Below are 20,029 nucleotides of genomic sequence, written 5' to 3'. Positions count from 1 at the left end.
ACACTCATTCATTCATGCAGCCACCAAGGGCATAGTCTATGTCAGGCCTATGTTGGGTGCTGAGAACCAGACAGTTCCTGCCCTCCAGGTGTTTACAGTCTCTCAGTGGATAAGACACAGTCACAAATAACATTTCTAGGTAGAATGAGGAGGGGTCTTTAACGGAGGCACAAAGGTTAGGATCCTCCCCATGGACCTGTGTAGCTTCCAGGGGGAGCCTGTTTAAGTCCACGTGTGTGTCCGTGTGTCCCTGTGTGTTTCTAAACCTTTATCTGTCCCTGTGTGTGTGCAGGGCTGGTTGGGGCCTGTGTCTACACGTCTGCCACGTGTATGTGTCTGCGAGTCTCTGCCCCATGCCCTTGTGTCCTGACTTGAGCGCCCATACCTCCCCGTCCCTGAGTCGGGCCACAGGCCCCTGGGCTCCACACCGGCCTCCATCCGCCATCCCCGCCTCCTGGGTGGACAGGGCTCCCAGCACCCGCCCATGGCTCAGCAGACCATCCTTCCCCCAGGGAGGACCCGTGGCGCGTGGCCAAGATGGTCAAGTCCTACCTGCAGCAGCACAACATCCCGCAGCGGGAGGTGGTCGACACCACCGGCCTCAACCAGTCGCACCTGTCCCAGCACCTCAACAAGGGCACGCCCATGAAGACGCAGAAGCGAGCCGCCCTCTACACCTGGTACGTCCGCAAGCAGCGAGAGGTGGCCCAGCGTAAGTAATGACCGGCACCAGCCCCGTCTTCCCGGCAGGGCCTGGGACTCCCTGCAGCTCGAGGGCGGGGGCTGGAAGTCTCGCCCCCTCCCCACTCCTCGGATAGGCAGAGGGACAAAGTCGAGGAGCAGGTGGGGTGGGGGTGGGGGTTGGGATTCAACCAGCGTGTATCACCTGTTCTGCCGGAGGCGCTCTGGGGGAGGGGAAGAGGGTTGATCCTGGGCATCGAGAGATGGATGAATGGGGTCCCTGCGTTCTAAGAGCGTCCCGTGCGGAGGGGAAGCCGGAGGACAAATCCGCATGATTCGGTGAGACAAGAATTAAAATGTGGTAACGCCAATGAGAGCCAGCGTTTCTGGAACACGCACCATGTGCCAGGCCCAGCAGAGAACACCACAGGGAACGTTTCCAAGTGTTAAGCTTGCAGAGGAGCAGCTCCTCTTCCTCAGGGAGGCAGGGGCATCAGGAGGGGTCACACAAGGAGCATGACCTCTCGACTCAGTCTTGAAGTGTCAGTTGAATTTCGACCCCTGAAGATGCAGGGAAGGGTGTTCCAGGCAGAAGGAACAGCAGCGGTGAAGGCTCAGAGGCGAGGTGCACGCTCAGGGAACCCTCTGCTGCAAACCTGGGGACAGCTAGGAGCGTTCTCATTCAGCTCATGGTGGGTTTTACCACCTGAACTTCATACCCCACAGAATCCCTGGTGCACTTCCACACTTTTGAGCCTAAGTGTAAAAAAGATGTTTTTTTGATGTTTCTTTTATAACTATCCAGTTTTTTTTTTTTAAGGCAATACTCATACTTAGTTTAAAAAAAACAGAAGAAAGATTTTACAATAAAAATTAGGTGTCTTCTCCTAAAGCAGCCACAGGCATTCCTAGTCTCATACAGATCCTTCCAGAGGTATTATATGCATATACTAATGCTGTTGAGTCACTCAGTCGTGTCCGACTTTTGCGACCCCATGGACTGTAGCCCTCCAGGCTCCTCTGTCCATGGGGCTTCCCAGGCAAGAATATGGTGAACACTGAGCCACCAAGGATGACCCCTGTGCATACATGGGCCATATACTATATATATATATATTTCCCCTGCTGTTTGAAGGGAAGCTAGCTATTCTGTTATTTGGAGATGCCATTAACTGCCATATACTATATATATATATATGTACACATATATATTTCCCCTGCTGTTTGAAGGGCAGCTAGCTATCCTGTTATTTGGAGGTGCCATTAACTGGCCTCCTACCAAAGAATCAGCTGAGAAAGTGGCTGGGTCTCTTCTCTCCTGGCTAATACTTGTACTTTAAGCTTGATTTTCAAGTCTAGAATGTTGAAAATAACTCTTGAATCTACTCAGGAGATACAAGTTCAGGTTTCTGTCTACTGTGTGGCCCTGGAAAAATATTTAACCTCCCTGACCCTCAGTTACATCATCTGTAAAATGGGATGGCATATGTGTCAAATGTGAATAAAAGGTGATGCTTACCTGGAGCCTTGTATTGAGGACTGTGAGATTATATCTTGGCCCAGGAGAAAAGTGTGCAGGGGTTGATTAGTGATGTCTGCCTTGGACACAGGTGAGGCAAGGAGTGACATGTGGGCTGTGTGTTTGTCATCACTGGATTAGGCGATTTCGGGGTTTGAGCTGTAAGCTCCTCTGGCTCAGCACCTTAGGAATGAGAAACAAGCAGAGGCATGCTCAGGCTGATTCGGGAAGGTAGGACTGGCCAGTGTCCTGCTCATGGCTCTCTGTGCCCACAGAGTTCACCCACGCTGGCCAGGGTGGGCTGATTGAAGAGCCTGCGGGAGATGAGCTACCAACCAAGAAAGGGCGCAGAAACCGTTTCAAATGGGGCCCAGCATCCCAGCAGATCCTGTTCCAGGCCTACGAGAGGCAGAAGAACCCCAGCAAGGAGGAGCGGGAGGCACTGGTGGAAGAGTGCAACAGGTAGAATGGTTGGCAGTCAGCAGGGCTGGTTGGGTCTGGGCTGGGGAGAGGCTGGGGAAGCTAAGGAGGGCTCTGGATCCTGAGGGAGTCTCCTCTGGTTTTGAGAGCTCCTGCTGTTGGCCCAGGAGTTCTCAGCTCTGAAACCTAGCTCTATTTCTGGCACTCACCCTCCACCCAGGGGTCCCCAACCTCCAAATCTAATGCCTGATGATGTGATGTGGAGCTGATGTAATAGTAATAGAAACAAGTGTTAGTCACTCAGTTGTGTCCGACTTTTTGTGACCCCATGGACTATAGCCTGCCAGGCTCCTCTGTCCATGGAATTCTCCAGGCAAGAACACTGGAATGGTAGCCATTCCCTTCTATAGGGGATCTTCCTGACCTAGGGATTGAACCTGGGTCTCCTGCATTGCAGGCAGAGGGAAGCCCCAGCAGAAACAGAGTGCACAATAAATGCATTTAAATCACCCCAAAACCATTCCCCGCTCCCCAGCCCATGGAAAAATTGTCTTCCATTAAACTGGTTCCTGGTGCCAAAATGGTTAGGAACTGCTGCCCCGCCTACCCAAGCGCCCCTGAGTGGGGCTGCTCGTCTCACTCACTCGCCACTTACTGTGCTCACTCTATATGAAGAGACTTAAGAGAGGCTAAGCCGTTTGCTCAAGATCGCAGAGCAGATTGGGCTCAGAAGCCAGGTCTGTCAGCTGCAGCAGACGCTCAGGAAGAGCCCTGGTTCTCAGAGCCCTCCCCCAGCCCCAGGAGGCTCACTGTGCCCATCTCTGCAGGGCGGAGTGCATCCAGAGAGGGGTGTCGCCGTCGCAGGCCCAGGGGCTGGGCTCCAACCTCGTCACAGAGGTGCGTGTCTACAACTGGTTTGCCAATCGCCGCAAGGAGGAAGCCTTTAGGCACAAGCTGGCCATGGACACGTACAGCGGGCCGCCACCGGGGCCAGGTCCCAGCCCCGTGCTGCCTGCCCACAGCTCCCCTGGCCTGCCCCCGCCCGCCCTCTCACCCAGTAAGGTCCACGGTGAGTGCCATGTGGGCAGGGGGACTGGGTAGTGGGCAAAGCAAGTATGGGGGTAAGTGGAAGAGCTGGGGAGCACCGCCCCAGGGGCAGCAGCCCCGCAAACCACTTAGTATCTTATTACGGCTCCAACGCTATTCACACTGCCCTATCCACCCCACCCCTCTCCACTCCTCTGACCACTCAGCTCCACCCACTGCCCTCTCTTCTGTCCACTGCATTCACTCCAACCCCACTGGATTTTGGTTACTGCAATTCATTCCTGATCAAGCCAACTCAATTCCTTTCAGCTCAGTTCAATTCAACTCAATCCAGTTCAACTCACTATAATCTGAGTTTCATTTAAATTTATACAGTTTGGTCCAGTCCCATTCCCAACTGATCAGTTTAACTAAATGTATTTCAAGGAAATTCAGTTAATCTCGTATCGCTCAGTTCAATTTCAGTCCAATGCGATGTGATCCCGTTTGACTCAATCAATCTCAGCTCATTTTGGGTGTGATTCAGCTTGATCAGTTTCATTCAACTAATTCCGATTCATTCTATTCAAGCTTGCCTCAGTTTAATTTCATTAGCCTCAGTTCATTTTGGCTCTGTTGTCTTTCATTGAGCACCAACTGCATGTCCAGTGCAGCCCTGGGCAGTGGGGGCCACAGAGCTAATAAAACACAAAGCTTGTGTTCAAGGGGTTGAACAAGCAGCCAGCACAGGGGCTGGCAGGAAGTGGATACTCCAGCAGAATCTGCTGGCTGCATAGAGAAAGATGGTGTGAGTGGCCCGAGCAAGCCAATACAGTTTGGGGTGTTGGGGGCTGTGGACACGGGCAGGGAAGTGGGGCGCTGAAGCTGGACACTGCTCCCATTCCAGGCGTGCGCTATGGACAGCCTGCCACCAGTGAGGGGGCGGAAGTGCCCTCCAGCAGCGGCGGTCCCTTGGTGACGGTGTCTGCACCCCTGCATCAAGTGTCTCCCACCGGCCTGGAGCCCAGTCACAGTCTGCTGAGCACAGAGGCCAAGCTGGTGAGTGTCCCCCCGCCCTCCCCCCATCTCCCTTTGGCTGGGAGAGTCTGGGGCAGTCCCCAGGGAGGCAGGGTGGGGCCCCGCCCTGACTCAGTCTGGCTTCCCCTCCAAGGTCTCAGCCACTGGGGGCCCCCTGCCCCCGGTCAGCACCCTGACAGCACTGCACAGCTTGGAGCAGACATCCCCAGGCCTCAGCCAGCAGCCTCAGAATCTCATCATGGCCTCGCTTCCCGGGGTCATGGCCATTGGGCCTGGAGAGCCTACCTCCCTGGGCCCCACGTTCACCAACACGGGAGCCTCCACCCTGGTCATTGGTAAGCTGGTGGGGCTGGAGGTCTGTCTAGGTGAGGGGCTCACGGGGGTTCCTGCTGAATCCAGGAATGGGGAGAGCCACTGGGACTCATTCATTCATAGATTTATTGAGTGCCTGCCCCATGCTCCGCCAGTGATACACAAGTGAACCAAAGAGCCCCAGAACTCAGTCACCCAAGTGGGGGAGGCAGACGATAAACGTAAAACATAAGTTACACAGTACCTGAGATGGTGAAACAGCTACTGGAAAACAGGGCAGCGTAAGGGGGAACTGACATTTTCTAGGTTTTAGTTTTTTTTTTTAAAGCTCAGAAAGACTATTCACAGAACTATTATGCAGAAGCTCAATATATGACAGATAAGGAGTTGCGGGGGAAGGGGTACCGAGAGTTAGGCCCCAGGGCCTTTGCATTGCCGTGGAACCCCAGGGCACCAGGGAACCCTCTTTGACACACTCCCTGCCCTTATAGTGGGCTAGCAGCTCAGAGAGGGGGAGTCATTTGCCAGAACCTTAACGCAGTGCAAGGCTTTTTCTGGATTACCTCGTCCCCTCCTCCAACCCACGGGATCTGGGAGGGAGGGAAGGTGCCCCTGGGGGTCTGGGCTGGGCCTGGGGACGCCGAGGAGGTGGCCAGAGGCCTGGCCGACCCCTGCCCCTCCCACCACTCCAGGCCTGACCTCCACGCAGGCACAGAGCGTGCCGGTCATCAACAGCATGGGCAGCAGCCTGACCACCCTGCAGCCCGTCCAGTTCTCGCAGCCGCTGCACCCTTCCTACCAGCAGCCACTCATGCCCTCTGTGCAAAGCCACGTGGCCCAGAGCCCCTTCATGGCCACCATGGCCCAGCTGCAGAGCCCCCACGGTGAGCACCCCTTGGCCCCCTGCTGGGGGGTGGGGTGGTGGGAACCCAGGGGAAGGGGCGGCGTGGCAGGTGCTGTGGTCTGTGTGTGTGTCTGATACTCAGAGAAGTGTGAGTGCTTCTGTGACGGGGACTGCGGGGGTGCTCAGATGCACGTCTGTGGGCTGAATACATTTCAGGGTGTGAATCCATGTGGTCATGTGTACACACCCACGTGTGCCCTTGGGGCCATGGGTACGGTACCTCTCAGCTTTTAGAAAGGTGATATGCTACATACACCATGAGGACATACAACACTCCCAGCAAGGCTTGGTCCAACACCCCTTCATCAAACACCACGGTTTCTGCAGCCAAAGGGAGAATTCCATGAAGCAGGGTTAATAGGCTCAGGACCGACTTCGCCACCAGATGAGCTCTAGTACCAACCTGATAACACCTGTTGGTTTTCAGACTTTTCTGGAAATTGGACTCTTGGATGAGGGATTTGTGGACCTGAACCTCTGTGTGCGTGTGGTGGAGGGCACCATTTATGTGTGTATGTGGGTGGCTGTGTTTTTATCTGAGTCCATGTGAGCATAGGTGATTTGTGTCGCTTTTCTGCTGGTGTCTGTGTGTTTTGCGGGGGCTGGGGCTGCAGATGAAATGCTGGGTTACACTGTAGAGGGCGTCCTGGAGGTGGGGGATAAGATGCGGCCCCCTCACCTGGGCGCCGACCCTTCCCTCCGGGACCGGTACCGAGCACCCCGTCAGCACCTGCATCTCTGGGCCCCTTCCACACCTGCACTCTCCAGGTGACCGTGGGGGTGGGCTTGGGCTCCCCGCCTCCCCCAGGCTCCTCCCCACAAGACAGGCAGAACGGGCCCCTGCGGTTGGGGACAGCGCCCATCTCTTCTATCTGGAGCCCCCCGTTTTTAGAAATCAGCCCTGAGTCGCGGGCCACTGCCCTACTGGGGGGCTCACCAGGCCCACACCCCTGCCTTGAGGCCCCTCGTGGGAGGAGCCCAGCCGGACCCAGGTGCCATGTCTGTGCCCTCCTCTCTCCTCCCTCCTGGCCAGCCCTCTACAGTCACAAGCCCGAGGTGGCCCAGTACACCCACACGGGCCTGCTTCCGCAGACCATGCTCATCACCGACACCACCAACTTGAGCGCCCTGGCCAGCCTCACGCCCACCAAGCAGGTAAGGCCCGGGCCGGCCCCGCCCGCCCACGGGCCCTGCCCCAGTGCCCATCTCGGGGGGGCTCAGGAGCTGCTCTTCCGCCAGGTCTTTACCTCAGATGCTGAGGCCTCCAGCGAGTCCGGGCTTCACACGCCGGTGTCTCAGGCCACCACCATCCACATTCCTGGCCAGGACCCTGCTGGCATCCAGCAGCTGCAGCCCACCCATCGGCTCAGCGCCAGCCCCACCGGTGAGCCCCCTTGCCCCGCACCACCCCTTCTCACTGTCCCCACAGCTGAGGAGGGAGGTGGACGTGGCGGGTGGGGGGGAGGGGTGGACATGCGAGGGGGTACCGGTGCTCCCCTAAAGTGAGACGAGAGGGGTGTGAAACCACAGGAAGCGGGCCTGTCTCACTGGAACATCTGTTAACTCGGTTGAGGAAGAAGCTAACCCGAAGTAGGGTGGAATCAGGAGGCGTGGGAAAGGCTTGCTGGGGGCGCCAGAAGTGACTCGTGGACGTGCTGCTCTGGCTCAGCATTTAGCGTTTTTTGAATCTGTTGCCAACAGTTTAAAAATTAAGAGCTTTCACACATTTCTGGCTTCTCCTGGGAAGTCAGAAGGACTCATGTTCCCCCGTAGCAACCACAAAGCCTGCCACGTCCCACCCGAACCCTGCATTTCCATCCCCCGAGAACCTGAGTCTGCAGCCCGCAACGCCACGGTGATGAGCAGGCACTGTGGAGTCAGGCTGCTGGGCTCTGAGACCCGGGGTGGCCACTTGCTAAGTGTGAGTCTTGGGGTCCTCCATCCAGTCCTGGAGGCTGCAGGGACAGTCCCTGAGGGCTCCGCGGTCCAGGCTCTGTGCTCGACCCATGAGGTGGGCGGCAGCATCCCTGTTTTCCAGATGAGAAAGCACTCGAGGAGGAGAGGGGCTTGGAGGTGGTGGGGCCAGGACCCAGACCCGGGTCCAACCATGTCCATTCAGTAACCGTGTGAATCCGTCAGGGTTCTCCTGAGACACAGAACCAATAGGGATACACACACACGTTTAAGAAATTGGTTCATACAACCGTGGGCTCTGCAAGTCTGAACGCTGCAGGGCAGGAAGCCCCGCTGCAGTCTCCTTCTCTGGGAAGCCTCAGCTTTTGCGCTAAAGGCTTCCACTGATTGGATGAGGCCCACCCACACTGTCAAGGGACATCTCCTCTACTTAACATCAACTGGTGTAGGTGTTAACCACATCTGCAAAATACACGGCGATATCTGGACTGGGCTTTGGATCATGACTGGGTACTAAAAAGCAAAGCTGATGCATGAAACGAACCACGACACCGGTTCACCAGGGCTCCTCTGACATACTCGCTAAACTGGGCTGGGCTGTGGGGGCCACATCCTGGGGGCCCTGGAGCCTGGCTGGGTTAATAAGGCCTGAGAGCTGAGGTGTGACTTTGGGGTTCTAATAACCTGCTGAAACTCAGGAGGTGGTGGGGGTGCTCCTCTCCCACCCCAAACACCCTCAGGGACGGTGGTGGTGGGGCGTGGGGCCGGGCCGGGCGTGGCGGGCACCAGCCACCTCCTCTGCCTCCACAGTGTCCTCCAGCAGCCTGGTGTTGTACCAGAGCTCCGACTCCACCAATGGCCATGGCCACCTGCTGCCGTCCAACCACGGTGTCATCGAGACCTTCATCTCCACGCAGATGGCCTCTTCTTCCCAGTAACCATGGCCTCCCAGGGGCCCTGGAGCCTCCACAGTCTGCTGGAGGGGTGACCAGGACATCTGAAGCTGCAAACCTTTACTGCTCACTGGCCACCTGCTCATCCCTGGAAAACTGTGCCACAGTCCCTGTCCCCATCCTGCCAGCTTCAGAAACGGGGGCTTCTGAGAAGGGTTGCTTCAGTGCACAAGTGGGGGCCATGGAGAGCTGGGGAGCAGAGCCTGTTCCTGGTGGGACACTGGGAGGGACTGTCCCTGCTGTCCAGGGTAAATCCTGTCGCTTGGAACACAACCACCCCGAGGCTGGGAGCCCTTGCACCCCGCAGGGAACTGCCAGCCGCACTTCTCAGGACAGCAGCCCGTGCAGCTGGCAGAGGTCATAGGTCATTGTGGCCCCAACTCTGTCACCTATGCCCCAATCAGGCCACTCCACCCAGCCCCCCTGCTATTAACCGCACGCCTCTTTGGACCTACCTGTCCCCCACTCACCTGAGCCTCACCTGAGTGGCTCCTCTGGGCTGGGGCCTGGGGAAACGCAGGCCTCTCCAGCTTTCCTCATCCGGAGCCAAACCTCTCCCCGACCTGTGACCTCCGGTTTTCTTCCACGTTTGTCCCCCCTGAGCACCACACCTTCTGAGGCCAGCCTGGCATCCTGCCTCTGGAAAGCCTCCACCCCTGCAGGCCTAGGCGTCGCCCCTGCCCCTGGCGGGAGCCTGGTGCCAAGCTGAGGCCTTGGGATGGCAGACCCTTCCCGGCTCAGTGAAGCTGCTGAGCTAAGAAAGCAGCAAGGCCGGGGAAGCCAGAGCTGAGGGGCCCAGAGGGAGAAGAGAGGCAAGATCAGTGGAGGGGTTGCGCCTGGGAGCTAGGGCCAGCTGGCTGAGGGGAGGGGTTCCCAGCCGCCCCCCCCCAACCCCAAGGAGGCTGAGGTCCTGAGCAACAAGGCAGCCGTATCAGCCCAGGGCTCACGTGCCCTCATCTCCCCCCGGGGGCTGCTGCAGATAACCCAGCCCTCGTAGACCACCTCCATCCTGGACTGAGGACGGGGCGAGGGGAGAACCAGCATCAGTGCAGCCTGCAGTCAGCTGAGAGCGAGCCTGTACATCTATTTAACTTTTAGTAAAGTAAACATGGACTGTGTCGAACATCCTGCTTGTCGTGTAGGTGGGGTTGGGCAGGAGGAAGGGGGCTCAGGGCCTGAGGAGGGGTGGGGCCGGCACACACACTCTCACATCCCACCTCTGTCTTCCTGGCTCCACCGAATCTCTGAGGCCAGGCCACAGAGCCAGAATGCCACCTTCACCATGAACTTCTGCTCCTTCTTGCAGAACATGTGGGTCCAGGAGTCCCAGGCCATGAGTGCTGTGACACTTCCTGCAGTCTTGAAGTTGGGGTGTGGGAACACTTCCTGGGGTGTAGGCAGGAGGACCCCACCTGCATGATGCTCATCAAGTTCAGCACTGACTCAGGGGCAGCATCCAGGTCCCTCCGTTACATTTCTGTTCCCTCGACAATTTATTTTCCATAATCTGGCTGGCTCAGAGACACGATCACGCATGGCATATTCACATTGTGGAGACAGAAAATTCTGAAAAACCAGGTGTGGGGACAGAGTAGATCTCACTCTTTCTTTTCTAGACAGTGTTTTATGAAGTCTGTGTGGAGGGAGACACACAAGGGGCTCTGGGGCCTCAGGGCCCCACCCCACTTATTTTCTTCAGGTTGTCTCCTGCACCAGGCTGAGGCGGTGGGAGCTCTTGGCCTTCAGCCTTGAGTAACTGAGAATCTCCTTCTTCCTGGGGTCACAGAATGTTTTGGTATCACAGGTCTGCTGTGGCCCAGGGGGAGCACAGGAGGGCAGGCCCTGCTCACCCTATGACTACTTCTTCGCCCCGACCCTTGGGCTGGCCCCAGTCACGGGCAGAGCCTGGACTCACCAGCCAAGTTCTTGCATTGGAAAGGGACTCGGGGCTCGGACAGGCCTAGTCCCTGTGGGAAGCCTGAACTGGTGGGCTCCCAGCCCGCACACTGGACTCAGTTTGAGGGCGCGGCAGCAGCGCTCTTTGTTGGCGGGGACGAGGAGGCCTCATTGGCCTTCTTTGCCTTTTTCTTCCGCTTCTTCTTTTTGGTCCCAAGGGGTGCCTGGTCTCCGTTGAGCTGGGCAGACTCCTTTTCCCGCCTCCCGAATGCGGCCTTGCTGCTAGTGGTAGCGGCCACAACAGCGCTGTCCTCCTTCTTGGCTTTCTTTTTCAACTTTCTTTTCTTCTTTTTCTCCACGGGGACAGGGCCGTGGATGGCGGACTCTTGGAGGATGTCGGACACGGACACAGCCGCCTCCCGGCAGCGCTGTAACTCCTCGTCGTCATCATCGCTGCTGTCGGGGAGGGCGGGGAAAGTATTAGTTGGACTTGGGACAGGGGTATGTGGAGAACTCAGGTTTGGCCGGGGGGCAGATCTGGGTTCCCACACAGGCTTCTCTCCTTCCAGGCTGCGTGACCTCGTTTCATGACTTAACCTCTCTGACCCTCAGGGTCTTGACCTATCAAGTGGGGATCTTAACAGAGCCCAGGCCTCACAAGGATGTCCCAGGAGTGTGGTGTCGGGCACGAGATGGGTGCTCCGAGGGCAGTCAACATCCAGCCCCCAGTGGAAACTCTCCCCCTCCCACTGAGCTACTATGTCTCCAGCTACCTGGCGGGACTCCTCCTGGGTCCAGGCCTGATTGGGGTCCGAGTGGCTATCTGTGGCTGGAGGTAGGGGGGGGATCTGGCCAAAATGAGGGAACCTGAGGAGAGGACGTGTTATCTCACCTGGAGCTGGAAGGCAACCGTTTCCGGCGGGGCTGGGGAGCAGCTTCCTTCTCGGGGCCTCCAGGGATGGATGTGAAGAAAAGGCGGAAGCCTGCAACCCACGGGGACGGAGTCGGCACAGCCAGGGGCCCCCAGGTGCCGAGGCTGCCCCACCTCTGCCCTCATAGAGCTCCTGGTCCAGAGGGCATCACTCCTGTCTAACAGAGAGCAGAGCCTCGCAGGATGAGAGGCAGCACACTTCTGCCTGCTGCAGCGAGGACACCAGATGCTTGAGGGGTTTCTGGCCACCAAGTCAAGCCAGCAAGTCTCCCAGAAGCTTCTGGGAGTCAGCAGCTGAGCTGCCTGCCTACGGCAGCTTGCAGAGTGGTGAGTGAGTTGGGCAGGGGACAGAGACTTGTGTGTGAGAGGCTGTGGGGTGCAGCAGGCAGGCGCTCCTGCTCAGGGTCACCTCGAGCCAGTGGCCGCATTCCCGGCCCCAGCTCCCCTCATGGGTCCCCCTATGAACAGGGTCACCATAACATCTGCCTCAGACAGGGCCTGCAGGCATGAAGGAAGATAATATGCCAAAAGGGCATTTCGTAGCTCCAGACTCACAAGAGGGGCTTAATAAAGGAAAGCTGTTATCAACAGTCAAGCTGCTCACCATCATCCTCCAGGGCGCCTCTCTGCACCTCGGCCTTTCTTGGCTCCTTCATGATTTCTGAGATGGTAATGGAGCTACAGGAAGAGACAGTGGATTTAGGATGAGATTTGGGGTAACAACAACGAAAACTCTTTTTAATTAAAACTTCTTTTTGTTGTTGCTAAGTGGAGGGGACAGAGTAATGCAATGTTACGCGCAGAGGCAGAGGGCCCCCAGGCTGATGGGAACACGCCTACTCACAGCCATAACGTGGTAAAGAGTCCGATTCATCTCAAACGACGGTGACTCACTGGTTCAAACCCTACTTTATCCCACAAAGTTCTGAAGAAGTTTTGAAGATACTCACAATACAACAGAATGCAACTTCAAATAAGGCAAAGAGAAAAGAGAGCATGAGGGACAGAAAGAGCCAGAAGTGTGGCCAGGAAGCCTGACAGACTTGCCAGACAGAGGGCACACGTTTCGTTCTGAACTTCCTGGCAGCAAGCATGAAGAGGGAAATATGACCGGTTGAGGAAAGAACGTTTCAGAGGTTCAGCTCCTAGAACGGGCAGACCTGCTTTTTGGTTTTTGCTTTTTTTTTTTTAATTTTTAAAAAGCTTGAGTTAATACATATTGACACTCAGTGCCAAGAAATAATATGGGGAGACCCCATGTATTCCCCACCTGGTTTCTCCCTCGGGTAACACTGTGTGTAACTAACATCCATGATCACAACTGAGAAACTGACTTTGTTACAATCTACTGACCTTTCTCAGACTTCAGACCTGGGTTTTAAGTTCTGATTTTTGTCACTTACTAACAAGGGATTTCATCTCTCTGAACCTGTGTTACCTGTCTGAACACTAGGAGTGATGAGACTCCCGGCCTCCTAGAGCTGTTACAAGGTTCAAATGAGAAAGTGGATTCCAATCCCCGAGCATGGAGACCGGCTGCGAACCAGTAAACGACAGCTATAACGATGATGACAATGATTACTGCCGTAAGATAAGCAATCAGTGGAATTCCCTGGTGGCTCAGTGGTGAAGACCGAGCCTGCCAATGCAGGTTCAATCCCTGGCCCGGGAAGATCCCACATGCCATGGGGCAACTAAACCCACGAGCCACAACTACTGAGCCTGTGCAGGGCCCGCGAGCTGCAACTACCGAGGCCAGGTGAAGCCCGTGAGCCTAGAGCCTGTGGTCGTAACAAGTGAAGCCACCGCAGTGAGAACCCCTCGTACCTCAGTGAAGAGCAGCCCCCGCTCACCACAACTAGAGAAAGCCTGAGCAAAGCAATGAAGACCTGGCTCAGCCAAAAAAATCAGATCAGCAACAAGCCCCACAGGACCCCTTTCTCTAGCACAGACCAAGAGGGGAGAGCTGCCGAGACCAGGAGGCAGGTCTCGGGGAGTGCTGGCGAGGCAGTCACCTAGCAACTGCAGAGACCAACGCTCTTAGCAACGTCCTTGCAGCAACAGAATGATGTACTGGGCACTTCTCCTAACTGCCTTGCATAGGTGCCAGAGGCCTCATCCTGCACGGGACATGGTCTGGGGAGAGGGAACAGAGACGATGCCAACAGGGTCCTGACCCTGACAGGGGTATCTAACCCGGTAGTTCAATGTCAGTCAGCAGGGACATTAGGTCATGTCTGGAGACACAGCTGGTTGTCACGGCTGGTGGAACAATGTTACTAGGATCTCGTGGGTAGAGGCACAGTACGCTGCTAACCCTCCTACAGCGCATAGTACAGCCCTGCACAACCATGAACAATCTGGGCCAAAATGTCCATGGTGCCAAGATAAGAAACATCGATCTAACACAAGGGACCAACTGGGGTGTCATTTCTTTGTGATTGAATCAGCTATGTCAGTCATGTCTGACTCTGTGCGACCCTATGGACTGTAGCCCATCAGGCTCCTCTGTCCATGGGATTTTCCAGGCAAGAATACTGGAGTTGGTTGCCATTTCCTTCTCCAGGGGATCTTCCCAATCCAGGGATCGAACTCATGTCTCTTATGTCTCCTGCATCAGCAGATGGGGTCTTTACTGCTAGCACCACCTGGGAAGCCCTTAAAACACAAGATACTGGCCCAGGACAGCTGTGTGTACTGTGTGCATGCTAACTCATTTCTTTGGAGAGAAATAACTACAGGAACACTGCAGGAATTATCCTGATGGTGGGTGACCAACACCCTGGTGGATTTCCACCTGGGGAAACGTTCGTCGTGGATCAGGGCAATGCCAGGTGGCCCTGGTTATCCTGAAGCCGAACGGTCACTGAGAAAAACCACTCCCTCGGATTGAGATGCCAACTGACCCTCCTAAATGCATTAAGCACATTCCCAGGTTGGGGACTGGCACTAAGGCCGTGGGAGTGCAGGCAGCTGAGGGCTGGCCCAAAGCTCTGTCTGGGATTAGCAGCAGCTGTGCACTTTGGGAGGGCTCATCTGTCCTTTTTGATGGTTACTTCAAATTGAAGGACCATGGCCCAAACATCCTGAGTCTCCCTTTCAAAACCTGCTAGGACTTTGTCAAGTGAGGATGGATCTAGCCCAGCCTGCCCCGGGCCGAGTCCTATGCCACGCCATTGGTCATCCATGGAACAGAGGCACTGTGGCCAAACATGCTTGGAAAATGCCGGGCTAAACAAAGTTACACAGGTCTCTGTACTGTAGGACTTCTTAGAGCCTTGAACACACTACTAAGAATCTAAATCTCCCAGGGCAGGGCTTCCCTGCTGGCTCAGTGGTAAAGAATCCACCTGCCAAGGCAGGAGACATGAATTCGATCCCTGATCCAGGAAGATTCCACATGCCACAGAGCAACTAAGCCCATGCACCACAAAACTACTGAGCCTGTGCTCTAGAGCCTGGGAGCCACAACTACTGAGCCCACATGCTCTAGAGCCCTTGCTCTGTAACAAGAGAAGCCACTGCAATGAGAAGCCTGTGTACTTAGAGAATAGCCCACACAGCAACGAAGACCCAGCATGGCCAAAAACAAATAAACAAAATTATAAAGATTAAGTAACCTCCCAAGGCACAGTGGGTATGCGGAGTACAGCATTTCTCCACCTTCTCTTTGCCGCTGGAACCCTGGTGCCCAGAACCACACTCTGGACTTGAGTTCCTGGGCACCTACTTTAGGAATGCTGATCTGGATCTTTTTTTTTTTAAAGTATTTCTTTGGCTGTGCTAGATCTTACTTGTGACACACGTGATCTTTTCTTCAGTTGTGCCATGTGGGAGCTAGTTCCCTGACCAGGGATTGAACCTGGACCTCCTGCACTGGGAGTGTGGAGTCTTAGCCGCTGGACCACCAGGGAAGTCCTACCAACCTGGATCTTCACAGATTATATTCTCGCAGCGCCTGTCATACAGTAAGCACTCAAGAAACAGGAATTCCGCCGGTCCCTTGCCCTCTTGTGGTGGGAATAAGCTCTTGCATCTCGGGGTCCCCTCTTCCTCTTGGGGCAGCAGGAGAGCACAGCGGTTAAGAGCTGGGCCCTTGGAGTTGAGCCCACTCTGCTCCCTCCTCCGTGACTGCAGGCACATGCTTTTTCTCACAGTTGGGAGCCTTTTCCCACAGCTGGAGAACAAAGACAACGACAGGACCTGCACGGCAGGGTGATGCCTTATGCTTACCATGGCGCCGACTTACATCTGCTGAGCTCCCAGGCCTCGGAGGCCATTACTCCTGAAATGAATGAATGAGGGCAAGAAAAGAGAATGTAGGTGTTTGTTACCTGTCCAGCAGGGCTCCCAGTTTCTTGGCTATGTGGGCTCGGAATTCGGGGGTGGTCTGAAGTTCGTTGCCGTCTTGTTCGTGCTCATCCACCTTGTGCCTGCAACACATACGAAAGGACCTCACCACCTGTCAGTTCAGAGGCTGCCCCCGAGAGAGTGGGGAAGACACGTGTCTTGCTCACCCTGACATACCAGGGTCTGGCAGGGAGTGCATGGGGTGTGGGTGGGGGCAGGTGGCAGGGGCCAACATCAATAAACAGATGAAACTTGAACCCAAAGTGCCCAGTACCTGAGGCTTGGCTGGTTGGCTGGCAACTTAGCATTTGTAGCACCTGTGGAAAGAATGAACACTGAGGTATTTACAGAGGAAACAACTATACCATCTGTTGTGTGTTAGGCACTATTTTATGTGATTTACGCCTGTAACTTGTTGAATCTTTCCAACAACCTGATGGGACTAACGGGAGTGGGGGTGGAGGTGGAGCAGTCACCATCCCCCAGTACAGAAGAGGAAACTGAGGCAAGGAGATGTAAAATACCTTGTTGTTGCTCAGTTGCTAAGTCGTGTCTGTTTGCGACCCCATGGACTGTAGCCTGACAGGCTCCTCTGTCCATGGGCTTTCCCAAGCAAGAATGTTGCCATTTCCTTCTCCAGGGGATCTTCCTGACCCAGGGGTCGAACCCGTGCCTCCCGCATTGGCAGTTGGATTCCTTACTGCTGAGGCCCTGGGGACGCCCTGTTAAATAGCTTATCCAAACAGCTAACAAGCGACAAGAATTAGGATGAGGATCCAGGCTATCTGGCTCCAGAGCCCCCTCTTCATCACCATGCTGAATGAGCATGTCTAAGTGTACTTTGATTCCAGCATTTATTGAGTGCCCACTGTGTGCTTAGCTGTGTGCTAAGTGCTCTGGAAGAGAGAAGCGAAGGGGGCTCAGTTATGCTGATCACTGGACTGGGAGTCTGGCTGGGGTCTCAGCCTCCTCACTCCTTAGAGGCATCTTTCCAGCAAGTTCACTCATTTAAGAATTATTTTGCTGAGCAGGGTATAGGCCCTGGGGATACCATGGTGAACAGACACCAGCCCTTGTGAAGTTCGCATCATGCAACCTCTCACTCAATAAATATTTGTGAAGCAAGTATGAGCCACAGTTGACTCTAGGTACTGGGGTTGGAGGGATGAAAGGAAAAAAGGCAGGATAAGTAAAGAAGCAATTGTAGAAAAAAGGAAAGCATTACATATGAAGGGAATCACAGAAAGTATGACAATGGTGGAGAGAAGGCATGTAACCCAGTCCTCCTGAAGAGATGGTGTCTCAGCTGTATTAAGGGATAAATGGGAGCCAGACAGGAGGGGAAAATGAGTACATGACGAGAGACCAACCACATAACTGCTGCTCTTTACTAGGCCTTTAATGTGCGCTAAGGACTGCAGATACATCATCTCCACTCCTTACAAGGGTGGGTACTATCTTTACCCCCACATTACAGATGAGGAAATTTAAATACAGTGAGACTTAAATACCCTGTCCAAATTCTTCCTGCTAGTGAGTGGTGGCAGGACTTTATTTTTGGCGGCTCCAAAGTCACTACAGATGGTGACTGCAGCCATGAAATTAAAAGATGCTTGCTCCTTGGAAGAAAAGCTATGACCAACTTAGACAGCATATTAAAAAGCAGAGACACTACTTTGCCAACAAAGGTCCCTCTAGTCAAAGCTATGGTTTTTCCAGTAGTCATGTATGGATGTGAGAGTTGGATTATAAAGAAAGCTGAGCGCTGAAGAACTGATGCTTTTGAAGTATGGTGTTGGAGAAGACTCTTAAAAGTCCCTTGGACTGCATGGAATTCCAACCAGTTCATCCTAAAGGAAATCAGTCCTGAATATTCATTGGAAGGACTGATGCTGAAGCTGAAAATCCAACACTTTGGCCACCTGATGTGAAGAGCCAACTCACTGGAAAAGACCCTGATGCTGGGAAAGATTGAAGGCAGGAAGAGAAGGGGATGACAGAGGATGAGATGGTTGGATGGCATCACTGACTTGATGGACATGAGTTTGAGTAGGTTCTGGGAGTTGGTGACAGACAGAGAAGCCTGGTGTGCTGCAGTCCATGGGGTTGCAAAGAGCTGGACACTGAGTGACTGAACTGAACTGAGTGAGTGGTGGAGATGGAAAGGCATTTCTGCATATAGAAAATAAAAAGAAAACGGCAGAATTATGGTGACCACAGATGAGAGGACATAGTATGGTGTGGAGCCTAGCTGTGGAACGTGTGGCAGGAAAGCAAACAGGGACAGGCAGCCTGGGAATGGATTACCAAAGGGTTTGTAAGTCCTTTTATTTACTTATTATTTCAACTCTTACACAAAGTATTTATTTACTCAGGTCTGCTGGGTGTTAGTTTCGGCACTCTGGATCCTTAGCTGTGGCCTATGAACTTCTTAGTTGCAACATGCAGTCCAGTGCCCTGACCAGGTATCCAACAAAGGCCCCCTGCGTTGGGAGCATGGAGTCTTAGCCACTGGATCACCAGGGAAGTCCCGAGGGCTTGTGAGTCCTTTTAAACAAAAGCAGGAGTTAACCTTGCTTTGCCATGGCCTGCTCTGGCAGCATGGATCCTTCTCAGAATAATCTCTTAGGTGCAAAAATACAATACATGGGATTACAAAGAAAACCAGTGATAGTGAAATTCAGTTATCATTAAGAGCAAAAATCAAAATTTGGGATACTTTAATACATGTGCTTCTTCATTAATGTATCAAATGAGATGTACTGATGGGCCTAAAAATTACTGTAGTTTTTAAATAACTAATTAATTAATTTCTGGCTGCGCTGGGTTTCCATTGCTGCCTGATGGCTGTATCAGTCTAGTCACAGCAACTGGGGGCTACTCTCTGGTTTCCATGCTCTGCTTTCTTATTGCAGAAACCGGCTTCTCTTGTTGCAGAGCACTGACTCCAGAGCTTACCAGCTCTGTGGTTGTAGCGCTCAGGACTTAGTTGCCCTGTGGCGTGGTGGATCTCCCCGGACCAGGGATGAAACCCGTGTGCCCTGCATGGGCAGGTGAATTCTTAACCTCTGGACCACAAGGGAAGTCCGAAATTACTTTAATTTTAAAGCAGGGAGGAGTGGAAACGATTTTTTCCCCCAGCATTTTATTGTGAATAAAATATTTTTGATATATCTGAAAGACTAAAGGGATTTGCAAGTCTGAGACTTCTGTTAAGACAAAGAAACAGGTATTGCCAAAACTACGACGGTTGTTCACACGCATGATGGAAAGAGAGGTTAAACTTCAGAGACCAGCGAAAGTGAGATGAAATATTTTTCCCATTCAGATTCACAGGCCCTCTGCATTCTATCCACCGATGGGTGCCCTTATGTTAAGGGGTCTGGGATTTATTCCCAGGGCACTAGGGAGTCACTGAAGGACAGGAAAGATAGTGAAGGATGGGGAAGCCTGGCGTGCTGCAATCCGTGGGGTCGCAGAGTCTGACATGACTGAGCGACTGAACAACAAAGGGAGTCACGGTCAAGGAGGTGTGGGACACAGCTCGCTGGCAGCCCCCGAGAGTGAGAAAGCGTTGGAGCCAAGGAAAGGCTGGATGCAAGAATCCAGCTGTCGCAGTCATCTCCGAGGAGTGGCGGGCCGCCCAGGGTGCAACAATTAGGATGGACCCTAGCAGGCAGAGTCAAGAGATACTCTGGTGCCTTGGTTTCCCTGACTGGGATAATGGAACTACCCGTCCCGCTGCCCTTGTCCGTATTTTGACTCTGAATCCTACTCTGAACCCCACCCAGGCCGTGGAGCCTCCTCAGGGAAAGAAGTCGAATCCCGGTGACACCCTCTTCACCGTCCATCCTCTCAGGCCGCAGGGGAAGACCACTACGCTCTTCGGCCAGACTCCCCGAATATAGTCCCCTACCGATACTTGGCTTCTCCGAACCCCTCGGGCGCTGCTCCAAGCCCCAAGCCGGCATCGCTGCCTCGCGGCACCGTTCCAACTCCTCTTCATCGCTGCTGCTGCTGCTGCTGCTCTCCAAATCGCTCATGGCGCCACTGGGTGCCGCCACCTTGAAGCACCGCAAAGGATT

The 20,029-nt window shown here is 54.3% G+C and overlaps 2 protein-coding genes across 4 annotated transcripts in view; one reads left to right on the top strand and one right to left on the bottom strand.

Annotated features, from left to right (window-relative positions):
• HNF1A (HNF1 homeobox A) overlaps window positions 1–9,890 on the top strand; it is a 20,213-nt gene extending 10,323 nt beyond the window's left edge. Inside the window, exons 2-10 of one of the 2 annotated variants that reach the window (XM_043901594.1) lie at window positions 513–712; window positions 2,476–2,662; window positions 3,448–3,689; window positions 4,554–4,705; window positions 4,818–5,019; window positions 5,689–5,880; window positions 6,934–7,055; window positions 7,140–7,284; window positions 8,625–9,890. In XM_043901594.1, the coding sequence (XP_043757529.1) occupies window positions 513–712; window positions 2,476–2,662; window positions 3,448–3,689; window positions 4,554–4,705; window positions 4,818–5,019; window positions 5,689–5,880; window positions 6,934–7,055; window positions 7,140–7,284; window positions 8,625–8,752 (1,570 nt within the window). In that variant the 3' untranslated portion in view covers window positions 8,753–9,890. Of the gene's footprint in view, window positions 1–512; window positions 713–2,475; window positions 2,663–3,447; window positions 3,690–4,553; window positions 4,706–4,817; window positions 5,020–5,688; window positions 5,881–6,933; window positions 7,285–8,624 lie in introns of both variants that reach the window. The other variant, XM_043901593.1, reaches the window with a different exon arrangement.
• On the bottom strand, window positions 9,832–20,029 carry C5H12orf43 (chromosome 5 C12orf43 homolog). Of its 2 annotated transcripts, none has more exons than XM_043901595.1 (6): window positions 19,861–20,029; window positions 16,219–16,261; window positions 15,929–16,027; window positions 12,199–12,272; window positions 11,556–11,646; window positions 9,832–11,119 (listed from the first exon to the last, which is right to left on the bottom strand). In XM_043901595.1, the coding sequence occupies exons 1-6, from the start codon at window positions 19,985–19,987 to the stop codon at window positions 10,780–10,782; spliced, it is 774 nt and encodes a 257-aa protein (XP_043757530.1). In that variant the 5' UTR covers window positions 19,988–20,029; the 3' UTR covers window positions 9,832–10,779. The 2 variants fall into 2 exon arrangements, with proteins under 2 accessions (XP_043757530.1, XP_043757532.1); XM_043901597.1 differs by having other exon boundaries at window positions 9,832–11,116; window positions 19,861–20,022.

The sequence above is a fragment of the Cervus elaphus genome, chromosome 5 (genome assembly GCF_910594005.1).
Source record: "Cervus elaphus chromosome 5, mCerEla1.1, whole genome shotgun sequence".
In the NCBI taxonomy this organism is placed as follows: Eukaryota; Metazoa; Chordata; class Mammalia; order Artiodactyla; family Cervidae; genus Cervus; species Cervus elaphus.
Note: the sequence above shows the minus strand (reverse complement) of the source record. Positions and strands in the feature narration are given on the sequence as shown.